At 50.8% G+C, this 25,784-nt stretch overlaps 1 protein-coding gene across 1 annotated transcript in view; it reads right to left on the reverse strand.

Moving 5' to 3' along the window:
* Positions 1–183: 183 nt before the first annotated feature.
* The window catches only part of Slc25a42 (solute carrier family 25, member 42), a 27,942-nt gene continuing 2,341 nt past the window's right edge, over positions 184–25,784 (reverse strand). Inside the window, exons 2-8 of the mRNA NM_001007570.2 lie at positions 9,968–10,080; positions 7,705–7,810; positions 5,907–5,932; positions 5,255–5,421; positions 4,677–4,793; positions 4,144–4,295; positions 184–2,620 (exon numbers count right to left, since the gene is read on the reverse strand). Coding sequence (NP_001007571.1) covers positions 2,313–2,620; positions 4,144–4,295; positions 4,677–4,793; positions 5,255–5,421; positions 5,907–5,932; positions 7,705–7,810; positions 9,968–10,048 — 957 coding nt within the window. The 5' untranslated portion in view covers positions 10,049–10,080 and the 3' untranslated portion in view covers positions 184–2,312. The remainder of the gene's footprint in view (positions 2,621–4,143; positions 4,296–4,676; positions 4,794–5,254; positions 5,422–5,906; positions 5,933–7,704; positions 7,811–9,967; positions 10,081–25,784) is intronic.

Consider the following 25,784-nt stretch of genomic DNA (forward strand, 5'->3'; position numbering starts at 1 on the left):
TCTAACCCCAGCACCCGGGAGGCAGAGCAGAGAGGCTAGCCTGGTCTACAGAGCAAGTTCCAGGACAGCCAGGGCTACACCGAGAAACCTTATCTAGAAAAATTAAAAACAAAAGTGCTAAGTAGCTTGACCCCGTTCATAGAGTGGGAGGTGGAGCCAGAGTTGAAGAAGTAAGAAGCAGGAGATATTTAAAATTTTATTAAATATACTCTGTTGGCACAAATCTTCAAAATATATAAACATTATATATAAACAAAGTGTCTTTATGGCATCAAAATAGAACTCCAGACTGGACAGTGACCACGGAGGAGGGCAGCCACAGAGCTACTGGACAGTGACCATGGGGGAGGGCAGCCACAGAGCTACTGGGGGGATATGGGGAAGCAAGAAGATCAGGGACCCAGGACACCCTCACTTCTCCTGCCCTGCTGGTTGCCTGATGCAGGGCTCAAGCCAACCATCTACATGGTGCAACCTGCTGAGGTGACCCAGGAGCCTCAGTCACCTCCGGCCTCCTGGTAAGGGATGCCTAGACTCTCCATCCCAGGTGGGGAAGGGAGTGGCAGTACACTCACGAGAGGACAGTCCCTCTCAGCCACCAGAGGCTGCCGGGGGGGGGGGGTGTCTGGGGACATGGTGGGGATGGCCCATCACTATCCGCGGAGGCTGAGAGATGGCCAAGCGTCACAGGCACAAGGTAAGAAATATAGAATGAACAAAGACTGCAGCAAGAATTGCAAATGCCCAGGGCTCGAGCCACCCTGCTCAGGTCCTGCATGTGAGATGGCTGCCATCCAGCTGTGGGAATCAACACCCAGATCACCTCTGAGCCAGAGCCACATTGCATAGGAAGGGTAGGGGTTTTATGTGCAGACCTGGGGCAGGATAAGTTGAAAACTAGAAACTAAAGGTAGGTGGGGCAGTGGTGGCGCACGCCTTTAATCCCAGCACTTGGGAGGCAGAGGCAGGTAGATTTCTGAGTTTGAGGCCAGCCTGGTCTACAGAGTGAGTTCCAGGACAGCCAGGGCTATACAGAAACCCTGTCTCGGGAAAATAAAATGAGAGAGAGAGAGAGAGACAGAGAGAGAGAGACAGAGACAGAGAGAGAGACAGAGACAGAGAGAGAGAGAGAGACAGAGAGAGAGAGAGAGAGAGAGAGAGAGAGAGAGAGAGAGAGAGAGAGAGAGAGAGAGAGAGAGAGGAAGGAAGGGAGAGAAAGAAAAAAAAAGAAAAGAAAAGAGAGTAAAGGCAGGAGGGCTGCTCTAAGTTGAAGGCTAGCCCAGATAACACTCAGAAGCAGGACAGCCAGGGCTTCTGGCTAGGACTGTCTCAAAGACCCTAAATCAAGAACCCCAGACACCAGGAAAGGCAAGAGTTTCCTGTGACACCTAGGGAACCCAGTGTGTGGGGGGGTTCTCCTTGTGTCAGCTGGCTGGTGGTCCCTGGATACCCCAGCCTTTCCCTGCTCCCCAGGTCATGGATACATCTGTACTCATTCACACAGGAAAAGCCACCCACCCATCTTTGGGCTTCATGTGGCCTGGCTAGATGACAGCCACAGAAGGCAGTTTCAAGAGCTTGAGCCCTACCTCCATGGATGCTGTGCATATAAGAAGCTTTGGGCCTGCATTCGGCCTGATTGGTGTACTTTGGAAGACACCCCAGATCAGTGATACCCACATGGGCATTTCCAGTGGGGTCTGAACTTGACACCCCTGTCTGGTGGCCATAGGGCCTCCTGGAAAGGTACAAGCCAGGTAGTTGGCAATGGTCAGGTGCAGCCCTCGGAAATAGGATGGGCACAGTGCTCTGGGGAGAAAGCTATGTGGGCAAGAGCAGCCATTTGTCACCTGGGAGAGGATAGGCAGGCATGGTGGAGGATTGAGGAACACAGGTATAGCCACCACTGAGCAAACTGTGACCCTCCAGTGTGTGGCTTAAAAGGAATTGCTATCACATCTGCAGGCCAGGCACGGTCATAGCAAGAAGGGATGGGCTCTGAGCCCCGGGTGCCAATGGGCACTAGATCAGCAGCAGGTCAGAGGACACAGGGCCAGGAAGTGCAATTGACCCATTAGGGGCCTTTGGGTAACACCTCAGGAGACTCACCAGCCAATAGCAAGGAACTGAAGGGAGGGGACAGCCAAGATCCATCATCACAATGTCACACCCTGAGGACCAGCACTTCGCTATGGGCCCTACAGCCCCAAGTCAGGTCCCGTCCTCCTGCCCACCCTCAAGGTACCACAGGGCTGCGAGCACACAGCTGCATGCCCCTGCTCGAACAGCTCACCATCCACTGTTGTGTTAGCCTAGCTCTGCAGCCGGCGCAGCAGGATCTGCATGAGGTCGAAAGTGGTGAAGCTGATCCCCACGGCAATTGGGCCCTTCAGCCAGTTCATGCTCAGGCCCTTGTAGAGGCCCCGCACCGCGCCCTCCTCACGTACAATGGAGCGTAGTGTGCTCAGGATGGAGCCGTGCTGGTGGCCCGTGACACCTGCTGTCTGCATGCGCCGCCGCACCACGTCCAGAGGGTAGGAGGCCGATTGCCCGATAAGGCCAGCACAGGCCCCGAAGACCATGCGCTCAAAGGGGTAGGGCTGCGGGCGGCCACTGTACTCTGCAGGGCAGAGGGCACATGAGTGCCACACTTGAAGAAACTAAGGCCCCGCTTCCTGGCCACCCTTTCTTAGTTTTGATGCTGGGAATGGGACCCACATCCTAGCCTAACACAACACACACTTTGCAGCAGTGAGACTTACACGGTGGCCCAGGCTATCTATGTAGTAGTTTCCCCTCACCTATTGGGTACAGGTCCCCATTCTGCAGTTTTCAGTGCCCCATCATCTGTGGGGATGAATCCCAAGATTCTCCATGGATGCCTGGACCCTTAGAGTACAGGGCTACACAGACAGTTTCCTCCTACATGGAGGACGTGCCTCTGCCTGACTTTCGTAAGCTAATGAGGACTGTAGCGATGTGCAGGGACAGCTGTGTGAGTGTAGTCTCCATCTTAGTGTCCTGCTAGGGACGTCGGGGCATCTACTGCTCCATCTAGAGCCCTAGCACAGCCCATACCACAGGAGAAGAACAGCCAAGCATGCTGCTGTGGATTCTCAGATCATGGCGGCCAGGGATCAACAACCACCTGGTGCAGGTGCAGCACAGGCTCAAGGAACCTCTGATGACAGGTTCTACTGTCAGTTGGTGTTCTGTGACAGGAGTGTCACTGGCTAGCCCAGGCTGGCCTCCACCTCCTGCCCTGGCCTCCTGAGTGGGACAGCAGGCATGAGCCAGCACACCCATAGACTGAAAGGGTCTCAACATCCTGCACTTGTGCTGTGTGCAGACTTTCTTCTTGTCACTGTTGCCAGCTGAACTCAGTGACTACTGTGGACAGCATCTCCGCATCCAGGCGGCCTGCCTTACTGCCGAGGGTGAGCTGCAGGAAGAGCGACTCTACACCTGACTTGAGACATCACTGTGCCACTGCACAGAGGGGATGCAGGCGCTGTGGACTAGGGGGCCTTGAGGGTCCAAGACACTGTCCACACACATTGAAGGTTTGATACACGGTCTTGTTAGGTAGCACAGACTGGCCTTGAGCCTATAGCAATCCTCCTGCCTCATTCTCCCTGAACGCTCAGATCACAGGTGCACCCACCACTCCTGGATTCTGAAGCCATCTCCAGAGTGCTACCCACAGTCCCAGTGAGAGGCTTCAACTGTTCTAGATCGTTAATGTTTAATGAAACACTGGGGGGCTGGGGCTGCTGCCTGTCTGCAGGGTGCTTCCCTCAAATACAAGAGGCCCTGGGTTTCATCCCTAGCACCTCATGCGTGTGAGAAGCAGGCTTGTGACCCCAATGCTGTGGGGAGGAGAGTGAGGCACAGTTTAAGGTCTTGCTCAGCTACAAGGCAAACTTGAGGTCAGTTTGTGTTCCACAGTGCGACCCCCGCTAAGTAACTGAATGAAAATGGACACATGAAAGGTTGCAGCCCAAGCTCCTGGGTCCCACTGGACAGAGGGTGTCTTTTGAATTGGGCTCTGGATCCCTGCCTGACCTCCTGTGTGGCTCTGGATGATAGGGTTCACAGGGACAGCTCCCCGAGGCCCCATCTCTTCTCTCCATCTCCCCTTACCTCGGTGCAGGCTCTTCAGTGACTCGTACGTGAAGAAGCTGAGTCCCGCATAGGGAATGACACCCAGCACAGTGGGGGTGAACCCGAAATAGAGGGTCTTCAGTCCTTCCTCTCTCGAGATTCGGATGAAGACATGAAAGATGTTGCTGTACCTACGAAGACCATGTGATAGGGCTTGGTGCCTGCACCCCATCACTCCTCCTGTCCAGGACAAAGTGAGGGACTCCATGGAGATAGCACCACCTGCCTGGCCTCCCACACTGCAGTCACTTGGCTGGCCCCAGTGCCTTGTGCAGGTGCCAAGCAGGTGCCCTACCCCTGAATCGTTAAGTATCCCAGGCTGGCCTCAGACTCTTAGAGATCCAACTGCCTCTGCATCCTGAATGCTGGAATTAAATTCGTACACCACTATGGCCTGGCTACCCTTAAGTATCTTGTCTTTCTGGAACCCTGCAGAATCTCACACCCAGGACGAACCCCCAGCAAGCACCCTAGATACAGCAGCACCAGCATGGACCCTGTGGTAGACTCACATTTCCTTAGGCGTCACAGCCATCCTTGCTCTAACCAGGTCCAAAGGGTACGTGAGGGAAGCCGCAGTGGTTCCTGCCAAGGCGCCAGCCAGGAGGCGTGGCCATGGGGGCAGGGCTCTGTGGACAGGCAGAATAAGTTGAGACTTAGGTAGGTGCAGAGGATGCCTACACCTCAGCCTGGGGTACATGGAGCAACACAAGACCCAAGAGGGTTCCAAGTGGCTGAACTTATGGGGTCTCTTAAGACAATAACAAATGTAACCTCGTCTCCCTCCCCGTCTGCAATAGTGAGATATCTTCCTTGAGGCTGGGGCTACATGGTGCCCTACACTCTGGGGAATCAGATCTCAGCAGAAAAGTAAGTGAATGAGAGTTGAGGAGGCAGCACAGTGACTGAGGGAAGGAACAGAGGGTGGGGTGAAGGGGTAGGGAGTGGTCCCTCCTGGAGGCACGGTGAGTGAGGGCCAGAGCCTGGGTGAAGAGGGCACTGTATCAGGAACCCAAAGCAGGTGTGTGGGATGGATGGGGCCCTGTGGGGAGAGGCAGGACCAGGAGGGCAGGGAACTAGCAGGCCTCACTCTCCACGAAAGCCATAGTAGTGGCCCAGGATGCGCTTGTATTCTTCGTGTGCGCTGAACTGGATGGCTGCATAAGGAATCACTCGCACCATGGTGGCTGAGTTCCCACGCCAAAGGCTGAGGAAGCCCTCATTGAGGTAGGTGAAGTAGAGGAGCCGGAAGGCCTCCTGGGGAAAACAGGGAGTTAGCACCTCTTTGCCACCACCGGCCCTGAGCACACCATGCAGGCAGTGCCCTCAACTGCAGAGAGGGTGGGTAGTGGAGCGCCCCTGCACCAGGCCTGCCCAGCTAGTAGCAGCCTAAGCTGTGATCAGCCACACTTCCTGCACCCTGTTCTCAGTCCCCCTCAAATGCTGGATGCTAGTGATTGACAGAAACAGGGGCGGGGGCTATAAGGCTGGTATACACCCCATGGTGCTTGGTCTAAGCATTCTAGTTTAAAGGTAAAGCACACAGAAAGATAGACTGTGAAGTCCCACCCAACAGGTGTGTTAGGGTGGCAGGACAGTAGTCACAACTGTCCCAGGAAACCTGTGCCCAAAGTCTCCTTGGAAGCCTGTTCCCCAAGACCAAAAGAAACCTGTGCATAAAGGTCTCCTTGGAAGCCTGCTCCCCCAGACTGCCTGGTCCACTGGTCCCTCTAGCAGCTCACCTTGGCAGAAAATCTTTTTGAAGACACTGGAACAAACAAAAGCAAACAGACCATAAGATGTGACTGTCAAGCTCCTGGGTCTGCAACCCCAATACCCAGGGCTCTGGGGCCTGACCTGCGCTTGGGGCTGAATGTGAGCAGTGGACAGGAATGCACTGGGTGGAGGATCGTGCCTAGGCCTGCCCTCATCCTTTCTTCCCCAGGAAGGGCAGTGGGGCCAGCACCTGGCAGCTTAGGACAGGCAGAGGCTCAGGCTGTGGGGCTGAGGGGCTGAGTATTGTGGGCACTGGGGAGGGACTCCAGTTCACTGACCCTGTTGCCAGCAAACCTAGGCCTCATCAGAACAAGTCCCAAGGCTGTCTGGGTCTGCCCTCTGTTCTCCAGGCCCGATCCCAGCACAGGTGCGCTAGCACTTAGTGGTACCAAGGTTTGCCTCGCTCCACACAACATGATGTCTTCAATCCTATATGAGGCAGGGGGCTGAGCTATGTAGGTCAGAAGGATTTGATGGTGAGGAGTGTCTGGTGTGGTCAGTGGACAGCACCAAAAACCCCAACCCCAGTGTGAAGTCTCAGTACTTCTCTAGCCCTCAGCAGGAAATGGCTACCCAGGGCCTGGTGCCACAGCTGTGCTCAGTCAGCAGGTGACACGAACTGTGATTGAGGTGCAGTAGCTGTGGTTAGCCCCTCTCCCAACAACTGAAGGAGGCTGCCACCATTTGACCATCAATAGGAAGCCCAGCCTTGCTCAGGCTTACCAGGCTGGACACAGTTTAGTACCCAGGGAGGGACATGGGCTCTAGGCTATGTCCCCCAAATTATATCCACATCCCCAGGGGTTCTCTGGGAAGGTGACTAGGTTTGGGAACAAAGGCTTTGTGGTGTGTGGCAGATTCAAGGTGCTAGAAGGTGCTCTACAGCAGTGACAAGTGTCTCTGAAGGACACAGGGTGTGGTAGCAAACACAAGTGACCCCATGAAGAGACATGAGGTATCATGCCCGTCTCTGCAGTAATCCTTGGCCCAAACTCCCTTGTCCCTGTGTCAGCCAAAGCAACCATCTCTCCCTTCATTCCCCCCAGGCCCCCCTCTGCCCCCACAGATGCTGGCCTTGGGAGCAGATGAAAGGCATTCTACCCTAGCCTCCCCGTGGCCATAACTTGCCCTCCCTCCCCTGATTAACAACCAGCATTTCTCCAGTGCAGATGGCTCCTGCCCTTGAAGGAAGCAGGAGCCAATATTCTTGAAGTAACAAAAGCCCACTCTTGGGCTATGGGAAAGGCAATTAAGTGTTTCCAGACAGCTGAGACCAGTTTGTAAACTGCGAACAAAAAGGAGTTCCTTCTTCCCAGGTCAGGAAGGTCCCTTTCCAGCTGCAGTTCTGTCCCCACCTCTCTGTCTGAACACTTGTTACCAGGATGAAGGACGGCACTCCTTCCCCCTCCCAGCCATGTACCTCGGTACAAAGCTCAAGAATCCCAGCTGTGCACACTCCTATAGATATCTCAGGCCCTGGGTGAGAGCATCGCATCCCTAACCTGCGGGACAGAGAAGGCTTGTGATCCGAGTCAGATTGGTATAATAAAGATTCTCTTTGTTCTTGTATCAGACTGGCAATTCCTGGCAGTCTCCTGTGGCATAGCACCCAGTACTTACTAGGCTGAGGCAGGAAGACTGCTGTAGATTCAAGGCTGACCGAGACTATAAAGTGAAATGTGAGGCCTGTCTGGGCTACAATCTGGGACTCTGTATTTGGGGTTGGCGGAGAAGTGGGAGGAAGATCAGTCACACAGCTGTTACCTTGGAAGATGATCTTGGTCCGGTCCAGGGGGGCTACTGCTGTCTTGGCAAGTGCACCAGCCAGGGCTCCAGACAGCAGGGAGCTGAGCACTTGCCTGTGGTCTCTCTGCAACAGAACTCCAGGTTAATGTCTCAAAAACAAAGTGGTCAAGGCCTCATAGAGGCTGGAGGAGCTGCTCATCAGGGGACCAAGACCCAGAGATGCATCAAGTGCCTTTAATGTTTGTGTCCTCCTGTGCCCATGTGTGTGGTGGTCAGAGGTCAGCATCAAGTGTTCCTCATCATTTTTTGTCTCTCAGTGGGCTCACTGATTCAGCTAGAATGAACAGTAAACAAGCTCCAAGATCCTCCCTTCTCTGTGCCTTCCTGCCCTAGTGTGGTTCACAGACACAGGCTGTCACGGTTCCATGTGGGTCCTGGGGGTCTGAATTCAGGTCTTCATGCCTGACAAACACTTTTTTACTGACTGAACCATCTCCCGTCCCTTTTCTCTTGACTTTGTTTGTTTGTTTGTTTGTTTGTTTTGGGATGGGGTCCCTCTATGCAATCATGGCTGGCCTGGAATTTGTTAATGCAGAGCAGGCTGGCTTCATCTCAAGACTCTTCTGCTCCTGCCTCCTGAGCACTAGGGCATGTGCCATGTAACTGTCACATGTGCCATGCCAGGCATGTAACCATCATTTCCCCTGATTTGAGACAGTCTTTCTTTAATCTTGCAATCCTCCTGCCTCAGCCACCCAAGTGCCGAGACAGCTAGTGAGCACTGCTCTCCCAGCCCACCTCTTCACAGTCCTCACCCTCAGCGCTGTCTGAAACACTGCTTAGCCATGTGCAGTCAGCTCTGGGGTGAGGGGACAGTTACCCCACACGATGTCCCAGACCATCCTTCCAACTTCCCAGTTTTCATGACTCCTGTGTGCAATCCCTGGTCCCCATCCCTACCCTTGTTTGTATAATTGTAGTGTCGAATTTTGGAGCCATCTTGGGGCAGGGGTTCCTCTGTGTAGCTCTGGCTATCCTGGAACTCACTCTGTAGAACAGGCTGGCCTTGCACCTCTGCCTCCAGAGTGTTGGGTTTAAAGGTGTGTGTCACCACTGACCAGCTGAGATTTTTGCACTGAGTTTCAGGTGTGTGCACTGTGCCCAGCTGGTAGTTACCCCTGCATGGGGCAGTCATAAGGGCGGAGCAGAGCAGAACACAGCAGTGGTCAGCAGGGTGTAATGTTAGGGAGTGGTGGGAGGTGATAGAGGGTGTTCACGGTAGTGGTGCCCTTCTGTGGGTTCCTGGAGTAGCATCTGTCCTGGAAGACTCTGGAATGCAGATAGGTTGCATACAAATCCTTTGAATTTTGTCAGGCAGTCAGCTAGCCTCTGAAGGACTATGCCTAATTACCCCATTAGTGACCTCCAAGCTGGCCCTGTTGAGTGCATCCTATTGTGTCCGGACACCACCCCCACCCCCCTGCCAGCAGTCCCTGGTGCCTCCTGTAACTCAGGGAAAGGTCAGGATGATAATAGATAGGGTGCTGCCAGCTCAGCCACTGACAGAATGGACTTTGAGACTGTTGGTGCAGCACCTGCCAGGACCTAGGGAGGCCCACGGGCTATGCCTGTTTGGGTCCACAGCGTGGACTGAGCTGACTGCTGTGCTGTTGTTGAGGTTTTTGAGATGAGTTTTGCTTACAGTGCAGGCTGACTTGGAACTCGTGATCCTCCAGCCTTGGACTCCTGAGTGCTAGGGCGACAGTCTAGGGTGCCCAGCCCCACTCTCCATTTCCAAGGGCCTCGGGGATGAACCTGGCACCCCTGCTCTACATCATCAGCTTTCCAGTGCCACCCGCAGCTATGGGTAAGGTCTTAGCCTGCTGCCAGATGCTGGGCCTGGCTGGATTTGGGTGACACCTCATGCAGCAGGCACCTTCTTGGGACTCTTGCTCAGAGTGAGCTCAGACAGAAATGGGTACCTGCTATGCATCATGGAGTGAGGACGGCAGGGACTGTACTATGTTCTGCTGATCCAATAGGGAACCCCAGAGATCATCCTACAGCAGTGGTTCTCAACCTGGGGGGTTGAACGACCCTTTTACAGGGGTTCCATATCAGGTATCCTACATATCAGATATATTATGATCCATAATAGCAGCAAATACCAACAAAATAATATTATGGTTGGGGGTCACCACAACATGAGAAACTGTACTAAAGGGCCACAGCATTAGGAAGGGTGAGAAGCACTGTCTCCCAGGGAGATATCACTACTTGCCTTCGAGGAGACGGCCCCAGCCAGGACGGCTTCAGCATCCTCTCGCAGGCGCACCGAGCCTTCCTGCACACCATTACCCATCCCAGGCGTGCTGGACAGCGGGAGGCTCAGTCCTGAGGAACAAGAAGGGCTAGGTGAGATGAGCTAGATTCAGCAAAATGGTGACTATCCAGCCAAGGGTAGCTGTTGACTTCTGAGGTCCATCTAGGCCAGCTCCAGTGGCCTTTACCTCATGTGACTCTTGGCTCCCCATCCTCACAAGGGTGAGTCTGAGGCCACTGTGCCCTGGGCTGACAGTTTCATCATAACAAACATCTTTCTTTTCTGTCACTTGTTCATGACCATCACAGTCTGTTTTTCTAAACTAGTGCTAGCAGATCAGAGAGGACACGAGGCTGGCTGAGGCCACATGGGAGACAGGAAAAATGCAGGACACCCTCTGACTATCACCATGGCATGGAATGGAGGTCAGGGGACCTATATGCCCAGAACTACCGACCGCCAGCACCCCCACCAGGCCAAGATGGTCTAGACCCAAGAGCTCCATCCATAGAGATACTGAGAAAAGTATTATTTTCTCCTACACCAGCCGCCTGTTTCTGAAAAGAAGTCGTGTGAAGCCTTGTTCCCTGTACGCTTCCTGAAGATTGAGCCCAGCGCAGCCAGCTGTGCTCAGGCCCCACCAGCTCAGGCCATTGGCCCTCAGGGAAGCAGGGATGAAGGAACAATAGAGATACTATTATGCACCATTGTTCTCTGAGGTCTCAGTTTTGTACCATCCAATCACCAGGCTTGGTGGTCCAGGCCTATCACTCTACCAATTTGTGAGGTTAAGACGGGAGGACCTGAGTCCAAGGTTAAGGTCAACTTGGGCAACAGTGAAAATGTAAAGGAGGGGCTGCTGCAGCTCAGGGGAGAGCACTGGCCCAGAACCCATCAGTGAGGGCTGCTGCCGCTCAGGGAGGAAAGCCTCTGCCTAGATCACTCAGTGGGCCATCACTGGCCTAACATACTTGAAGCTCAAAGCTTAATCCCCACTATGGAAAAAACATGGAATCAAACAGGACAGGAGTGTGGTTCAGTGGCAGAGCTTGTGTGTGCCTGGTACATGGGAGGTCTGGGGCGCTATCTTAGAACCAACAAAGAAAGGTACAAATACATGAGATAATGTGACAAACCAATACACGGTACAATGTGATGATGAGCAGGTGCAGGACAGATCTACAGCAGTAAGGGCAGCGATAGCACTGGCTGTGAAGCAGCACGTTCCTGACTCTGCCCTCAATATGGGCCTTAGCCTGAGCCCAGGAGAAACAGAGGGCCCAGCCCACTGTGGGTAGCTATCCCTGGGTGTTACAAGAAAGCAGGTTGAGCCGAGCATAGTGGCACACACCCTGAATCCTAGCCCTTAGGAGGTAGAGAAAGGTAGATCTCTGTGAATTTGAGGTCAGTCTGGTCTACATAATGAATTCTAGGATAGCCAGAGCTACATAGTATCACTCTGTTTTGAGAAAAAAGGAAGGAAGGAAGGAAGGAAGGAAGGAAGGAAGGAAGGAAGGAAGGAAGGAAGGAAGGAAGGAAGGAAGGAAGGAGCAGGCTGAGCAGGCAATGTGGAACAAGCCAGTAAGCAGAATTCCTCCACAGCCTCTGCATCAGCTCCTGCCTTCAAGTTCCTACCTTGACTTCCTTTTGTGATAGCCTGGGACCTGAGCTCTAAGCTGCTCTTGGTCATGTTGTTTATCACAGCAATAGAAACCCTAACAAGTATAATCATGTCACGTCAGGCAGCTTGCTCACAACCACTTGTAACTCCAGATACACCAATTCAGTACACCAACACCCTCTACTGGCCTCTGCAAGCACTTACGCACAATGTGGCATACACACATACAGACAGATATGTAGACACAAATAAAAATGAAATAAATTTTTAAATAAATAATATGGGCAGGAGGGCTGGGGCATGGCTGAGGAGTGAAACTTCTGCCTAGAATCTCACAGTGAGGGGCATGGCTCAGCAGCACAGCTATTTGTGGGCTGTAGGATGCTCTGGGTTCCACCCTAGTAACTTAAGAGAAGGAAGGGAAGGGGAGGAGAGGGGAGGGGAGGGGAGGGGAGGGGAGGGGAGGGGAGGGGAGGGGAGGGGAGAAGCAACAAGCCAGCCTGAGGCTGGGTGAGGAAACATAAATATGAGTCTGCAGGTGGCACCCTGAGGTGCTCCAGGATGATGGCTGGAAGGTAGAATGAGGACACGTGGGTGGTGACCTAGAGTGTGTCTCCAGGATCCCATTCTGATCTGAACAGCTGAGTGAAGATGCTGGGAGAAGAGAGAACTCTCCTGGGCATGGAGCCCTAAAAACATGCAACTCCATGGATCTTCTATGGTGGAAGGAAAGAACAGCCTCTACAAGTTGTTCCCTGACCTCCATGCATGCATGGTGACACACACAATCCCTATACAAATACATGTAGTTAAAAACTCAAAATAAATAAAAGTCCTCAGGAGGATGTGCAGGCTCTGAGAAGATACTATATTTCTCAAAGGTGCTTATGCATATGTGGATTTTGGGGGCCCTGGAGCATGGCTTGCTCCTCTAATGCGGTGTAACCAGAGGGTCTTCCCCTTCTGCTCTGTCTCTAAAACCTATCGCCCAATGGACCTGTGAGAAACAGGACACACATAATGGAGGGACTGTGGCACAAACATGTATCCTTGCCTAGTGTCTGGAGCCAGGCATGACTGTGCACACTTCTCACCTAAAGAGGGGTTCAAGGCCAGCCTTAACATGAGACCATGTTTCCTTAAAAAAGGGAAGGAGGAGCCAGGCAGTGGTGGCGCACGCCTTTAATCCCAGCACTTGGGAAGCAGAAGCAGGTGGATTTCTGAGTTCGAGGCCAGCCTGGTCTACAGAGTGAGTTCCAGGACAGTCAGGGCTACACAGAGAAACCCTGTCTTGAAAAACCAAAAAAAAAAAAAAAAAAAAAAAAGGAAGGAGGGAGTTTAGGGGTACACCTTTGTGGCAGAGCTTCTCATAGAGGAATGATAGATGGACAGACAATATATAGATAGATGATAGGTGATGGATAGATAGATGGATGATAGAGATATGATAGATAGGTAGGTAGATGGGTGATTGGACAGGAAATAGGGACAGGAATCATGAAATAGATCAGACACTGTCTCTGAAACCCCAATGAGAACTCTGCACTCTGTGTCTAGCTTCTGAGTCCAGGCCAGCCCAATTCAGGGCTTTACTTGGCACAGTTGATGAGTCTGTTAGAAAGTGATGCTGCTTAGAAAGCCAGAGTGTCCTGAAAAACCATCCAGGTCTCACCAATGACACTACCAGCCCTATGCAGTGGTGACATCACCCACTCTGCAGCCTGGGCACCTGCACCGTCTGCACATCCTGAGGGCCCAGCCCCACAGGACACAGCGCCCTCTCAGGGTCCAGCCCTTTCCTCAGCTCCTGTGTCTCCCAGGAGGAGTGACAACAGCCTGAGTTACTTGTGATGCACTCCAGAGGGCGAGGCAGAAGGACTACAAGCTCTAGACAAGCCTGTGCCATAGTGACACCTTGTCTCACACACAGAACAACCAAACAGGTGAAAGGCTATTTCTGTCAATATTTACCCAAGGATGCCTACCTAGGCCAAAGCTCAGCACAACCCAGCGATGTGGGGCTCATTCCAGACAGCTGACTTCCAAGCTCAATTGTGTATTTCTCGGACTCAGTATGGAACTAAGCTACCTCCCAAGGAGGCTCGCTTTGTACAGAAAGCAGTGCTCGTGAACCACCGACCACTGTGCAAGCTGGGCTATGGGAGGAGCCAGAATGGGCGCCAAGGATGCAATGGCATTCCATGAGGACAGGGGTTGGGGGAGGGGGCTGCTGCCAGGCTACCAAGGGGCTGGAGAGATGCTCAGTGGTTAAGACTGCTGGCTGCCCTTGCTAGTTTGATTTCCAAGCAGCCACATGTTGGCTCAAAAACATCTCTAACTCCAGTTCTAGGGGACTGGATACCTGTTTCTGGCCTCAGCAGACACTGTACACATGTGATGCACAGACATCCATGAAGACAAAACACCCACAGGCTGTAATGCTTACTTATACAGCATGCAGTGCTGTAAAGAAACTAAACCGAGGCTCAGGCTGCAGCTTCACTGGTAACATGCTGGGCTGGCGGCAGGGAAGCTGCGGGCTCTGATGTCAGCACTACATAAAGACAGGTGCAGCGGGGCACCTGTCACCCCAACACTAAAGAGGCTCAGACATGTGTTTACCACAGGTTCAAGGGCAGCCTGGGCAGCAGAGTGGGAACTTCCTCAAATGAATAAATAAGTAAAATGAATAAGTGGATGAAGTAGAGGCTAAAAAACTATGTGAAGCCCGCAGCCCCTGAGCCACGCCAAGAGAAACTCTGGGGCTGAGTTTCAGATGTCTGTGGCTGTTGAGTGACTGGCCTGGTGACCCAGCTCCACTTGTAGCATCTTGCCAGCCCTGCCTTTGGGGCAGTATGATCACATCAGGGCACATACAGAAGGCTGAAGGAGGTACCCCCTTCTATAGGGCTTTGTGCTAGCTGGTTTCCTAGGAGACCATCTAGGCAAGGTATGTACTTAACCCTCATCAACCTCTCTCCTCTAACCAGGTCTCTGAGGCCTTTGGTGAAAGGGTGTCCTGGGCTTCTATGTTGAGGATAAGGATGGGGCCAAGACTCATATACGGATAGGGTGAAAGAGCAGCTACTGTCTGCCGAATGCCAGACCCACCCTTACCTCAACTGCCTTAGCTAAAGACTTCTAAGTCTGTTTTACAGATGGAAAGTTGGGAATAAAACTCAGATAAGCATTTGCCTAAAAATCCTCCAGTGGGGCTGTAAGCATGGCTCAGGGGTAGAGTTCCTGTATAAGATCTCTCAGTGTGGAGGGCTGAGGGGGGCACATGGCTCAGGGGTAGAGCATCTGCCTAGACTTCTCCAGTGAAGGACTAGGGTGTGGGGTGGGATAAAATCCTAGGCTACGGATAGCTGCCCCTCCCCAGTACACTAAAACCTACAAACAAAAACCAAAAAACAAAAATATTCAACCCTTCTGTATACGAGGAAGCTTTGGCCTGTTGGGAGGAAGGCAACAGTGATGGAGACTCCAGGTGGTTACTGGGGTACATGGTTGCTTACTTGTCCGCTACTGAGCTATCTTCCTTTCTTTTCAGAGAAGCTCAGCCAAGCCTTGCACTGGACTCCAAAGCAGCAGAAGATCTCTTACCTAGGGAGTCCAGCCCTGTCCTAGAAAACCACATGTTCCTTAATTAAGCCTTCACTTATCCCAGAGGACCATCCACAGGGTGGGAGTGGAAGACATGACCATCAATTCCCAAACAGCTCGACAGAATATAACCCTGTCACAGGCAGTGCCTTGAGCAGTTCAGGACCCTGGATACAGGCCCTCCAGCATGCCAGGAGCCCCTCTCAGCTCATGTCTCAGGATGAGGACACAAGTTAAGTGTCTGGACCACCAGGCTGACAACTGGTTAACCTGCTCCTGCTGTGGGCTCATGCCACAGACTGCCTGGTAGAGGAAAAGAGGATGGGGAAACCACACTTGAGGGACTGTAGCCAGGATTCCTATCCTTGGCATGAGGATACCCAAGCCTGTTGGCTTTCACAAGTCTGGAGAAAGTCAGAGGAAACCACCCCTAAGAGAAGATGAAAGACAAAGCTTGCATGATTTTTAAAATCTTGGGGCAGGCAATAGTATTTAGTGGGGAGCCAACTTCCTAGCCCATGCAATGTGCTGGCCCCCATCTCCTGTGCTGCCAAATAAACAGCCTGTCACCATGTACTGGGAGGCTGTTGAAGGAGGGTCAAGTTCAAGGCTTGGGCTCTATATAGCAAGACTTTTTCTCAAGTAATAATAATCACTCTGCCCCAGTGAGGCACAAGACCAGACCTTGCAGGCAATGAAGAGAAATAGATGAGCCAGCTGGTGTTTTGGAGCTCCGGTCCCCAGACAAAGCTGTGTGGGGTTTAGCTAGACATGCCACGTCAGGACATGATGTGATTCCTGCACCCACACTGGGATGTGAGGATTCTGTAGACTGAGCCTCACCATCTGCGAGGCTCTGATTCCCAGCACCAGCCAGTTAGGTCAAGTAGACAGTGACCCATGGTGACTTGAAAAGCAAACACGGAAATGTCTACAAGAGCTGAGGGTGTAGGCAGCTTGCTGAGCAGGCACCAGGCCAAATAAAAAGAGCATTGGCACTGAGCATGCTCACTGTCTCCTAAACAACACAGTGCTTATTTCTACACTGTCCTGTATACTGTCACTTAGGGAGGACACACTCAGGTTGTAGGCAAACAACGCTCCACTGTACAGAAGGGGCCTGAGCTGAAGGTTTGGTGACTGGGGGAGGGAAGAGGGGCAGATGACAGTACTAGAGGCTCACACATAACAGCAGATGGCAGTGTTGTTAGGCTGTCACTGTAGTTGCAGCTGATGGGCTTTGTTGGGGATCTACTAGTCACTCCTTGTATCCTCCCCCCTTGGTAAGCATTTAGCAGTTACACACTACCCCAAACCATCCCCATCCTGTCTTCCTGGATCTATGTTGCCTCCTGTCTCCTCTCCTCAGTCTCTGTTGCTCAAGACCTGATGGCCATGGGAACCCTGGTTGTGTATTATCCTTCTCCCAGTGCTGGACAGGTCAACTGTACTCTCACGGTGAGCCCCGGAGAACACAGCACAGGGTTTCTGTCAGTGCTTGGGCCTTGACCTCCTTCCTGCTTAAGGTCAGGTCAGCTAAGCATCTCCTATCAAGCGGCCACTCTGCCGCCTCTGTGCTCTGCTCTCTGGGATCACTTTGCTCTGGGATAGGGGAGGCCAAATGACTATGGAACAGAAAACACATGGACCTATATGACCCACATTGTATAGGAATAGATATATCTTCTATCCTGTTTTTGTTTGTTGGTTGGTTAGTTCCCCCCCACCCCCAACTCCCATGAGACAGGATTCTCTGTGTAGCCCTGACTGGCCTGGAACTCACTCTGTAGACCAGGCTGGCCTCGAACTCAGAAACCCTCCTGCCTCATGGGTGTCTGAAAACAGTCCAACTGCATTCTCGCGCACTGCTCCACTCTGGTGGGTGAGGGCTGAGGGGGCAACAGCTCACAGGACAACAATGTCAAGGGGTCAGGTGAGGAGCACACACTTGCTATGGGTTCCATCCTCAGCACCCTTTACTGTCAGACCCTAGCTACCTACCCGCCAGGGTAGTGGGAGGGCATCCTGTCACCTGTGCCACTGCCTGAGGGCTGCAGACAGCCCCAACCTGTATGTGAAGAGGCACCTTCTTAGTGACGGCTTCTAAGCCTACCGTGGGTCCTACAGCCAAAGTCATCAGAAGCCAATTACCATCTGTCTGCCAATGATAAGGGCTGTTTTCTTTTCTAGATCAGAGTTTGGTGTGCCTGGCATGGTGGCCGTTGCCTGCTAACCCTGACTGCTGCCAGCCTCAAAGATAGACAGGAGCTCCTCACTCCATGCTCTGGGGACTGTGACTATCACCCTGGCTAGGAACTCTAAGCATGCCTCACAGTCATGCAGATTTCAAAAGACCAAGACAACTCTGGCCATAGCACACCTGCCAACCAGCACCTGCAATCTAAGGTGCAAGTTCAAGGACAGCCTGGGTGGGATACATGTCAAGTTCCAAGCCAACTTGAACAACATAGTGAGACTCTGTCTCAAAGTTGAAAAGCACAGAGAGGAGTGGGGAGACATAGAGCTCAGAGATCTCTTGTCTCTGGGTTCCGCTTCCACTACTGAAAAGAAAAGACAAAGCAGAGGAAAAAGGGAAAGAAAGGCCAGTGAGGCTTGCTGCCAAGCCTGATGATCAGTTCCGTCTCCGGAGCCCACCTGGAGAACTGAGAACTAACTCCTGCCAGTTGGCCTCCAACCTCCACCACATGCTGCAGCAGGCACACACCCTCCCTACCACAACAAATAAATAATTGTACGAAGAGTCACTGTCTTCTGCTCTTGCCCACCCACAGTCACCAGTGACCCTTGGATATGCTATTATATAAGCCAAGGCACCCAAACCCCTGTGCTGGGTCCCCTTCAGTTATTGCTCCTCATCTCCAAAAGCCCAGGTTCTCACCCCACGGGGTGCAGAACAGTGATGCGCCTGGCCACCCTGAGCAACAGTCAAAAGCCCAGGTTCTCACCCCATGGGGTGTAGAACAGTGACGCCTGGCCACCCTGAGCAACAGTTACTCCATGCTCAGGTAGTTAATTTATTACCTGGACATATTCAACTCCACATCTTCATGCTCTGTTCTGCTAAGAAATTTTTCTACATCCTCTGAAGCGCATCCTGAAAACTCCCATCCTCACTGTTCCCAGCATTCCCTATGCCCTGAGTATTCAGGTGACTCCCCTACTCTTTTCTGTTTGATTCCCACTTAGGCTGGGGGTCCAGGAAGGCTAGTAAGGGCCTAGACTGTAACACCTGCATGGTACTTTAGCTTCCCAGTCCTGCTCCTGCCTTTGTGCATGTCTCCATTGCTACCCAATGCAGCTCTTCACCATGCTAACCCTTCACCAAATGGGGGTAGATCATACTGTTGCTGTGAAAAGACAGAGGCCACATGTGACCTCTCCATACTTGTTTTCTCATCCATCACTATATTCCTGGGCAAGTGATGTGTGCTGCAAGTATGCTCCCTAACAAGGAGGCAGGCAGGGCTCAGACCCTTTCACAACCAATGGACCAAATATGCTATGCACCTCCCCAGCCCAGTGCTCCTCTACCATCTTCCTGCTTATTTATAAGATGGGTCATACTGTGTAGCCCTGACTGGCCTTGAACTCAGAGATCCTCCTGCCTCTGCCTCCCCAGCATTGGGCCTGAGGGAATGTGCCTCCATGGCCAAGCTTTTGAGAAGGGGGTCTTATGTATGGCCTTCAATGTGGCTATAGAATCGGGGATGGCTGTGAACTCCTGATTGTCCTGCTTCACGTCCTGAGTGCTGGGAGGACACTTTCAGCTGTTCCCTGCTGTTTTTAAGTGATGTCTGCTCTGGAGAAAGGCCTGGGAGGCAGCAGATTGTCCTCCCACCATGCTGGGAGCTGGGAACTGGGACAGTTTTCCCCAGGGTGAGATGAGGGGACCAGGATTTGCAGAGGAGGATGCAGTGGCTGGGAGGCAGGGCCTTTATGGTCCACCCCTGCGCTGAACCGCTGGGCATTTCCAAGGCCAGTGGTCACAGGATCCAGGAAAGCTCTGAGCAGGATTCCTAACACCAGCCTAGACTTGCTGCTGAGGGCTGCAAGTTTGCTACACCCACCAACTCTGCAGAAAAGAAAGCTATACCTGAACAAACTGTGAGCAGTCATCTGTGCTGTTTTTTTGTCCTAGGTCCCAAAACAATACTGTATTACCACTGTGCACAGCACTTACACTGTTTCAGCTTGTAAATGACCTAAGAGGACCTATAGTCTCCGGACCTAGTGAGTTCAGGCCTGATACCACAGAGGGCTATAGCAGAAGGATCAAGTATAATGCCAGGGGCTGGACAGACAGCTCTGAGGTTAAGAGCACTAGTTGTCCTTGACATCTGGGGTTTGACTCCTAACACCCACATGGCACCTCACAACCATCTGCAGTTCCAGGATATCTGATACCAGGTTCTGACCTCTGCTGCATTGTGGGAGGTGCATAAACATACATGTAAGCAAAACATCCATACACAAAATTCAAGGCCAGCCTGAGCTATAGTGTGAGACTCATGACTCATACATAGCTCAATGGGAGAGCACTTGCCTAACACATACAGTACCCTGGGCTCCACCCCCAGAACAATAGAAACAAAGGCAAGAGGTCTATGGGGGGAGCCAGGCATGGCAGCACACACCTGGGATCCCAGCTTTGGGAAGGTTGAGGCAGGAGGATAACAAATTCAATGGTAGCCTGGTCTACATAGTAGAAACCTTGTCAGAAAGGAAAGAAAGAAGGAATGGGGGAGGAAGAAGGACCGTGAGAAAAGAAGGGAAGGAAAAAGAGAGACAGATATACCAAGACTTAGGGAGCAGCATGGGATCCTGGAAGTCCTTGGCATGGTGCAACTGGCTCATTCTCTGACTGGAGGTGTGTTTGTCTGCTTTGAGATGCTTTGAGACAGGATCTCAAGTAGCCCAGGCTGGCCTCCATGTAGGTATCGAGTAGAGGATGACATTAAACTCCTGATCCTCCTGTCTTTGCCTCCCAATGCTGAGATGCTGAGTGCTAGAATCTCACGCCCAGATGTTTTTGATAGCTTTTTAAAAACAAGGTCTCCCCATGTGGGCCAAGATGACCTTGAATCTCTGGGCTCCTCCTGCCTACCCCTCCTCAGAATCATACAATTGTTTTCCCTTGTCTGGCTGAACCCAGTGTTTCTGTCAGCAGGATGGCTTGTGAGAGGAGCAGTCATCACACCTCCACTGTGGGCAGCTCTAGGAGGCCTTGTCCACACTCCTGCATTTGCTTCCTGTAGGAGCCACCATGAACTACCACACCTCGGGTGGCACGTCAGAACAGTAAAATTTTCTTTTGTGCCTTTTGAGACAAGGTTTGCTATATAGCCCAGGTTAGACTTCATCTCAGGGATGCACTAGCCTCCACCTCCCAAGTGCTGGCTGGCAACACAGAGCAAGCTTAATGGCCAGCAATGAAACAACAGAACAATGGACTATAGTAAAGTTGTGTCTTTCTCTGCTCCCTCCACAAAACAAAAGCCTCTGGGATGTGAGTGGGGCTGCAGACAGTAACAGCAAAAGGTGCCTCTGTAAGAAAACAGATGTCCAACAGGCACATTTAAAAATAGCACAGTGACAGGGAGAATGGAGGGACAACAGTCTGCTTCTCTACTACTTGTTACTTTTAAAAATATACTTTCTTTCTTCTCACACCACGTGATACTTTTCTTTCCTTTTTATTTCCTCTATCTATTCATCTATCTATCTTTCAGACTGGATCTTTTTTTTTTTTTCTTTTTTGAGACAAAAGCTGTGTAGCCCTGGTTGTCCTGAAACCTGGTCCTCAATAGACCAGGCTGGCCTTAAACTCATAGACATCCTCCAGTCTCTGCCTCCCCAATGCTAAGATTAAAAGTGTGTACCATCATGCCTGGTTTTTATTTTTCTTTTTTTCTTTCCTTTCTTTTCTTTTCTCTTTTTTCTTTTCTTTTCTTTTCTTTTCTTTTCTTTTCTTTTCTTTTCTTTTCTTTCCTTTTCTTTCCTTTTCTTTCCTTTTCTTTCCTTTTCTTTCTTTCTTTCTTTCTTTCTTTCTTTCTTTCTTTCTTTCTTTCTTTCTTTCTTTCTTTCTTTTATTTTGTGTTTGTTATTGAGATAGAATCTTACAATGTAGCCCAGGCTAGTCTGGAATGTTCTATTCTCCTGCCACAGCATTTCAGAATTACAGACATATGGCACACCATCAGAGACTTTTACTTCTTAGGCATTTAATAGTTAAAACTAAAAATGCATTTCTAGAGCTGAAGAACTGGTTCAGTGGTTAAGAGCACTGACTTCTCTTTTAGAGGATACAGTTTCCATTCCAAGCACCCACATGGCAGCTCACAACCATCTGTAACTCCACTTCCAGGGAATCTTGACACCTTCTTCTGGCCTCTCCTGGTACTGGGCACTCCAGATACATAGACACATGCAGGCAAAAACTTCATAGACATAAACCAAAAATAAAATATCTTAAAAGAAAAAACACAAAAAACTTTTGACTGCATTTCTGAGTCCAGGAAGATGGCTTGGTGGTATATGAGAGGGCTCAGCGCACCTGGGCAGAGGGTGGTGCTGCCAATTGTGATCCCCTGAGTTCCACTTCCAGAGCCCACACAGTAGAAGAAAGAACCAACTCCGACAAGTCCTCTGCTCTCCATCACACCTGCTCCCTGTCACATGCACACATCCACCCCATCCTCCCACAAATAAATACATGAATGTAATTTTAAAAATTTCAGGGGCTGGAGAGATGGCTCAGCGGTTAAAAGCACAGACTGCTCTTCCAAAGGTCCTGAGTTCAAATCCCAGCAACCACATGGTGGTTTACAACCATCCTAAAAGACTTCTGAGGCCGGGTGTGGTGGCACACGCCTTTAATCCCAGCACTCGGGAGGCAGAGGCAGGCGGATTTCTGAGTTCAAGGCCACCCTGGTCTACAAAGTGAGTTCCAGGACAGCCAGGGCTATACAGAGAAACCCTGTCTCAAAAACAAAACAAAAAACAAACAACAAAGACTTCTGATGCCCTCTCCTGGTGTGTCTGAAGACAGCTACAGTGTACTTACATATAAAATAAATAATAAATATTTTAAAATTTTTTCAAAGAGGACCTGAGTTCAAATCCCAAGCACCTACAGGAAAACCCAGGCATGGCCCTGTATGCCTGTAACTCCAATATTGGATTGCAAAACCAGGAAAATCCCAGGAGCTTGCTGGCCACCCGGCAGCAGAAGAAGGCATGGATTCAGCTAGAGCTGGAGTCAGCCACCAATGAGTGCTGGCGGTCTAGCCCCAGTCTTCTGAAAATGTAGCTCTAGCCTGTATGGACTTGTCCTTTAGACAGATTTTACTACTTTGCCACAGCTGGCCTGGAACTCTCCATATAGGCAAGGCTGGCCTCAGATGCATAAAGATCTGACTGCCTCGGATTCCTGGGAGCTGGGAATAAAGTTTGGCTAAAGACACCTTTACCCACTAAGTCATTTCAACAACTTTCAAAGAAATGGATATTTTGTAGCTGGTTGGTGGTGGCACACTCCTTAATCCAGCACTCAGGAAGTAGAGGCAGGCAAGTGAATATCTGTGAATTCTAGATCAGTTTTGTCTACAGAATGAGTTCCAAGGCAGCCAGGGCTATGTAGAGAAACCCTGTCTCACAAACAACAAACAAACAGATAACAAATGGTGGGGCCCGGAGCATAGCTCCCTGGTAAAATGCTTGCCTACTGGCCACCAATCCCTGGCTTTCATTCCAGCACCAAAACAACAGACAAATAGTTCTTGTGTGTGTGCATGGGTATGTGCACCATATGCATGCATGCTTGTGTGGGGTGTGTACATGTGTGTCTATGTACATTCATGCATTCATTTACACATGTGTGTCTTTATTAGGTGCCTCACTCAGTCACTCTTCACCCAGAACTTTGCAGGTAAGAGGCAAGAGAAATTAGACATTAAGGCCAATTTCAACTACATAGGTACTTCAAGGTTGGCCTGAGCTACATGAGACCCTGTCTCAAAAATAAATCAGTAAGGGCTGGGTGTGGTTAAGCAAAACTTTATTCCCAGCTCCCGGGAAGCAGAGGCAGTCAGATCTCTATGCATTTGAGGCCAGCCTTGTCTATAGAGAGTTCCAGGCCAGCATGTTTGTGTACCACTTGCACCTGAGGAAGCGAGAAGACAGTATCAGATCCCCGAGGAACTGGAGTTACAGATGGTTGTGAGGCACCATTTGGGTGCAGTGGTTCTGAACTAGTGGCTCATGATTCTTGGGGTTTACGTATCAGATACCCTGCATAGCAGATATTTACATTACAGTCTATAACGGTAGCAAGGTTACAGTTAGGAAGCTGCAAGAACATGAGGACTGTATTAAAGGGTCGCAGCAAGGGAAGGTTGAGAACTGCACTTCTCCCATTGGCAAAGAGCCTGACATGTTAAGCTGGGCTGGGAGGCCAGCAAGTCCCAGGGATTCACTGGTCTCCACCTCCCCACCCTGGGTTCCAGACTTTTCTCTTAAATAGGCTCTATGGCTTGAACTACCTTTGCACAATAAGCATTGTAGTCAGCCATCTTCCCAGCCTCACTGTTGTTTTTCTTGGGGTGCCTTACCCTAAAATATCAAGACCCGAGTTGGAGTACTGTTCGGGGTCAGAGCACTTGGCAAACATAGGTGATTTTCAACTTCTGTGTGTAGAGAGAAACCAATCCCAGCACCCACACCCCAGGACAACAGCTCATACCCTGACTCCTCTGATTTTTCTTAGCATTTTTCAGAGAGGGACTGTGAGATGCCCTGACCTTTTACCTCACTGTGGAAAAGGATCCAAAGTCTGTTGTGAGGCCTGCTTCCTGAGCCAGGACATTGACGGGGACAGATCAAAGGCTTTCAGCACTGCTGCTAACCTGCCACAGGGGCAAGCCTGAGTCCTTAATCCTGTCTGAACTGGCTACTGGAGGAAGCAGGCCTTCCACCTTCTCCCTGAGAGAACAATGGCCAGTTAGTCTCCTTGGCCTGGCCCTGGCAGCTGAACCTAGTCATAAAGACAGGGGGTGCTGAGGGGCTGCCCTGGCCCACTCATGCACATCCCCACTGGCTACTTTAGAGGCAACAGCTTAAAGAGTCACCAGTGAGGGATCTGCTACTCATCTGGCCTCACCACAGCAAGAGCCTATGCAGATCCCATAGTTAGCTATGACCATCTTGCTATTTATTTATTTATTTATTTATTTATTTAAGTACACTGTTCAGACACACCAGCCAACTTATGATAAACAACATTTAATTGGGGCTGAGTTACAGGTTCAGAGGTTCAGTCCATCATCATCAAGACAGGGGCATGGCAGCCTCCAGGCAGACTTGGGGTTGAAGAAGCTGAGAGTTCTACCTCTTCATCCAAAGGCAGACAGGAGAAAACTGGCTTCTGGGCATCTAGGACACTGGTCTTAAAGCCCACGTCCACAGTGACACACTTCCTCCATCAAGATGACACCTCCAAATGGTACATTCACTGAGCCAAGCCTATTTAAACAACCACAGCTACCATGTTGCTGCTGGGAATTGATTTCAGGACCTCTGGAAGAGCAGTCAGTGCTCTTAACTGCTGAGCCATCTCTCCAGCCCAATCTTGCTATTTTTTTTTGGGGGGGGGGTTGTTAGAGGGGTCTTGAGACAGGGTTTCTGTGTAGCCCTGGCTGTCCTGGAACTCACTCTGTACACCAAGCTGGCCATGAACTTAGAAATCCACCTGCCTCTGCCTCCCAAGTGCTGGGATTAAAGGCATGTGCCACCACACCCAGCCCAATCTTGCTATTTTTAATATCTGGGGGTTTTTTTTGTTTTCACTTTGCTTGACACAGGGTCTCAAGTAATCTGAAAAGACCTTGAATTTTCTGTGTCGCTAAAAATGACCTTGAACTCTTATACTCCTGTCTCCTCCTTCTAAATGCTAAGATGGTAGTGGGCATAAAACAGGCACTTCTGGGGAGTTTTGGTTGTTTTGTTTTATTGAAACAAGGTCTTGCTGTAGAGTCCAAGCTGGCTTCAATATTGTCTCAGCTTCCCTTATCTGGGACTGTAAGCCTTACCACTATACTCATGTGATTATAACTATTTTTCTTATTGTTCTGTTCTAATAGGATCTTGCTATGTATTGCAGGCTGGCCTTGAACAGTCTCTCTGGTACTAGGATCAAAGGAGTGCACAGCATGCCTGAAAATATTGATTTATTGGAAATAGTCTTACTATGTAGCCTTGGTTTTTCTAAAACTCACTGCATAGACCAGGCTAGCCTAAAACTCACAAAGATCTTCCTGCCTCTATCTTTCAAGGGCTAGAATTAAATACACCATTGCTGGCACATAATGATTTTTTTTAAACTACCTGTATCACTTATATCATCAAAATCTAATTTTATGTACACGTTATATATGTGTGTGTAAAAGAATGTGTACAGAGAGGCTGAGCAGATGGTTCAGGAGGTAAGAGCTCTTGCTGCAGACAAGCATGAAAACCCAAGTTCAAATCTCC

Source organism: Mus musculus, chromosome 8 (assembly GCF_000001635.26).
Source record: "Mus musculus strain C57BL/6J chromosome 8, GRCm38.p6 C57BL/6J".
Taxonomy (NCBI): Eukaryota; Metazoa; Chordata; class Mammalia; order Rodentia; family Muridae; genus Mus; species Mus musculus.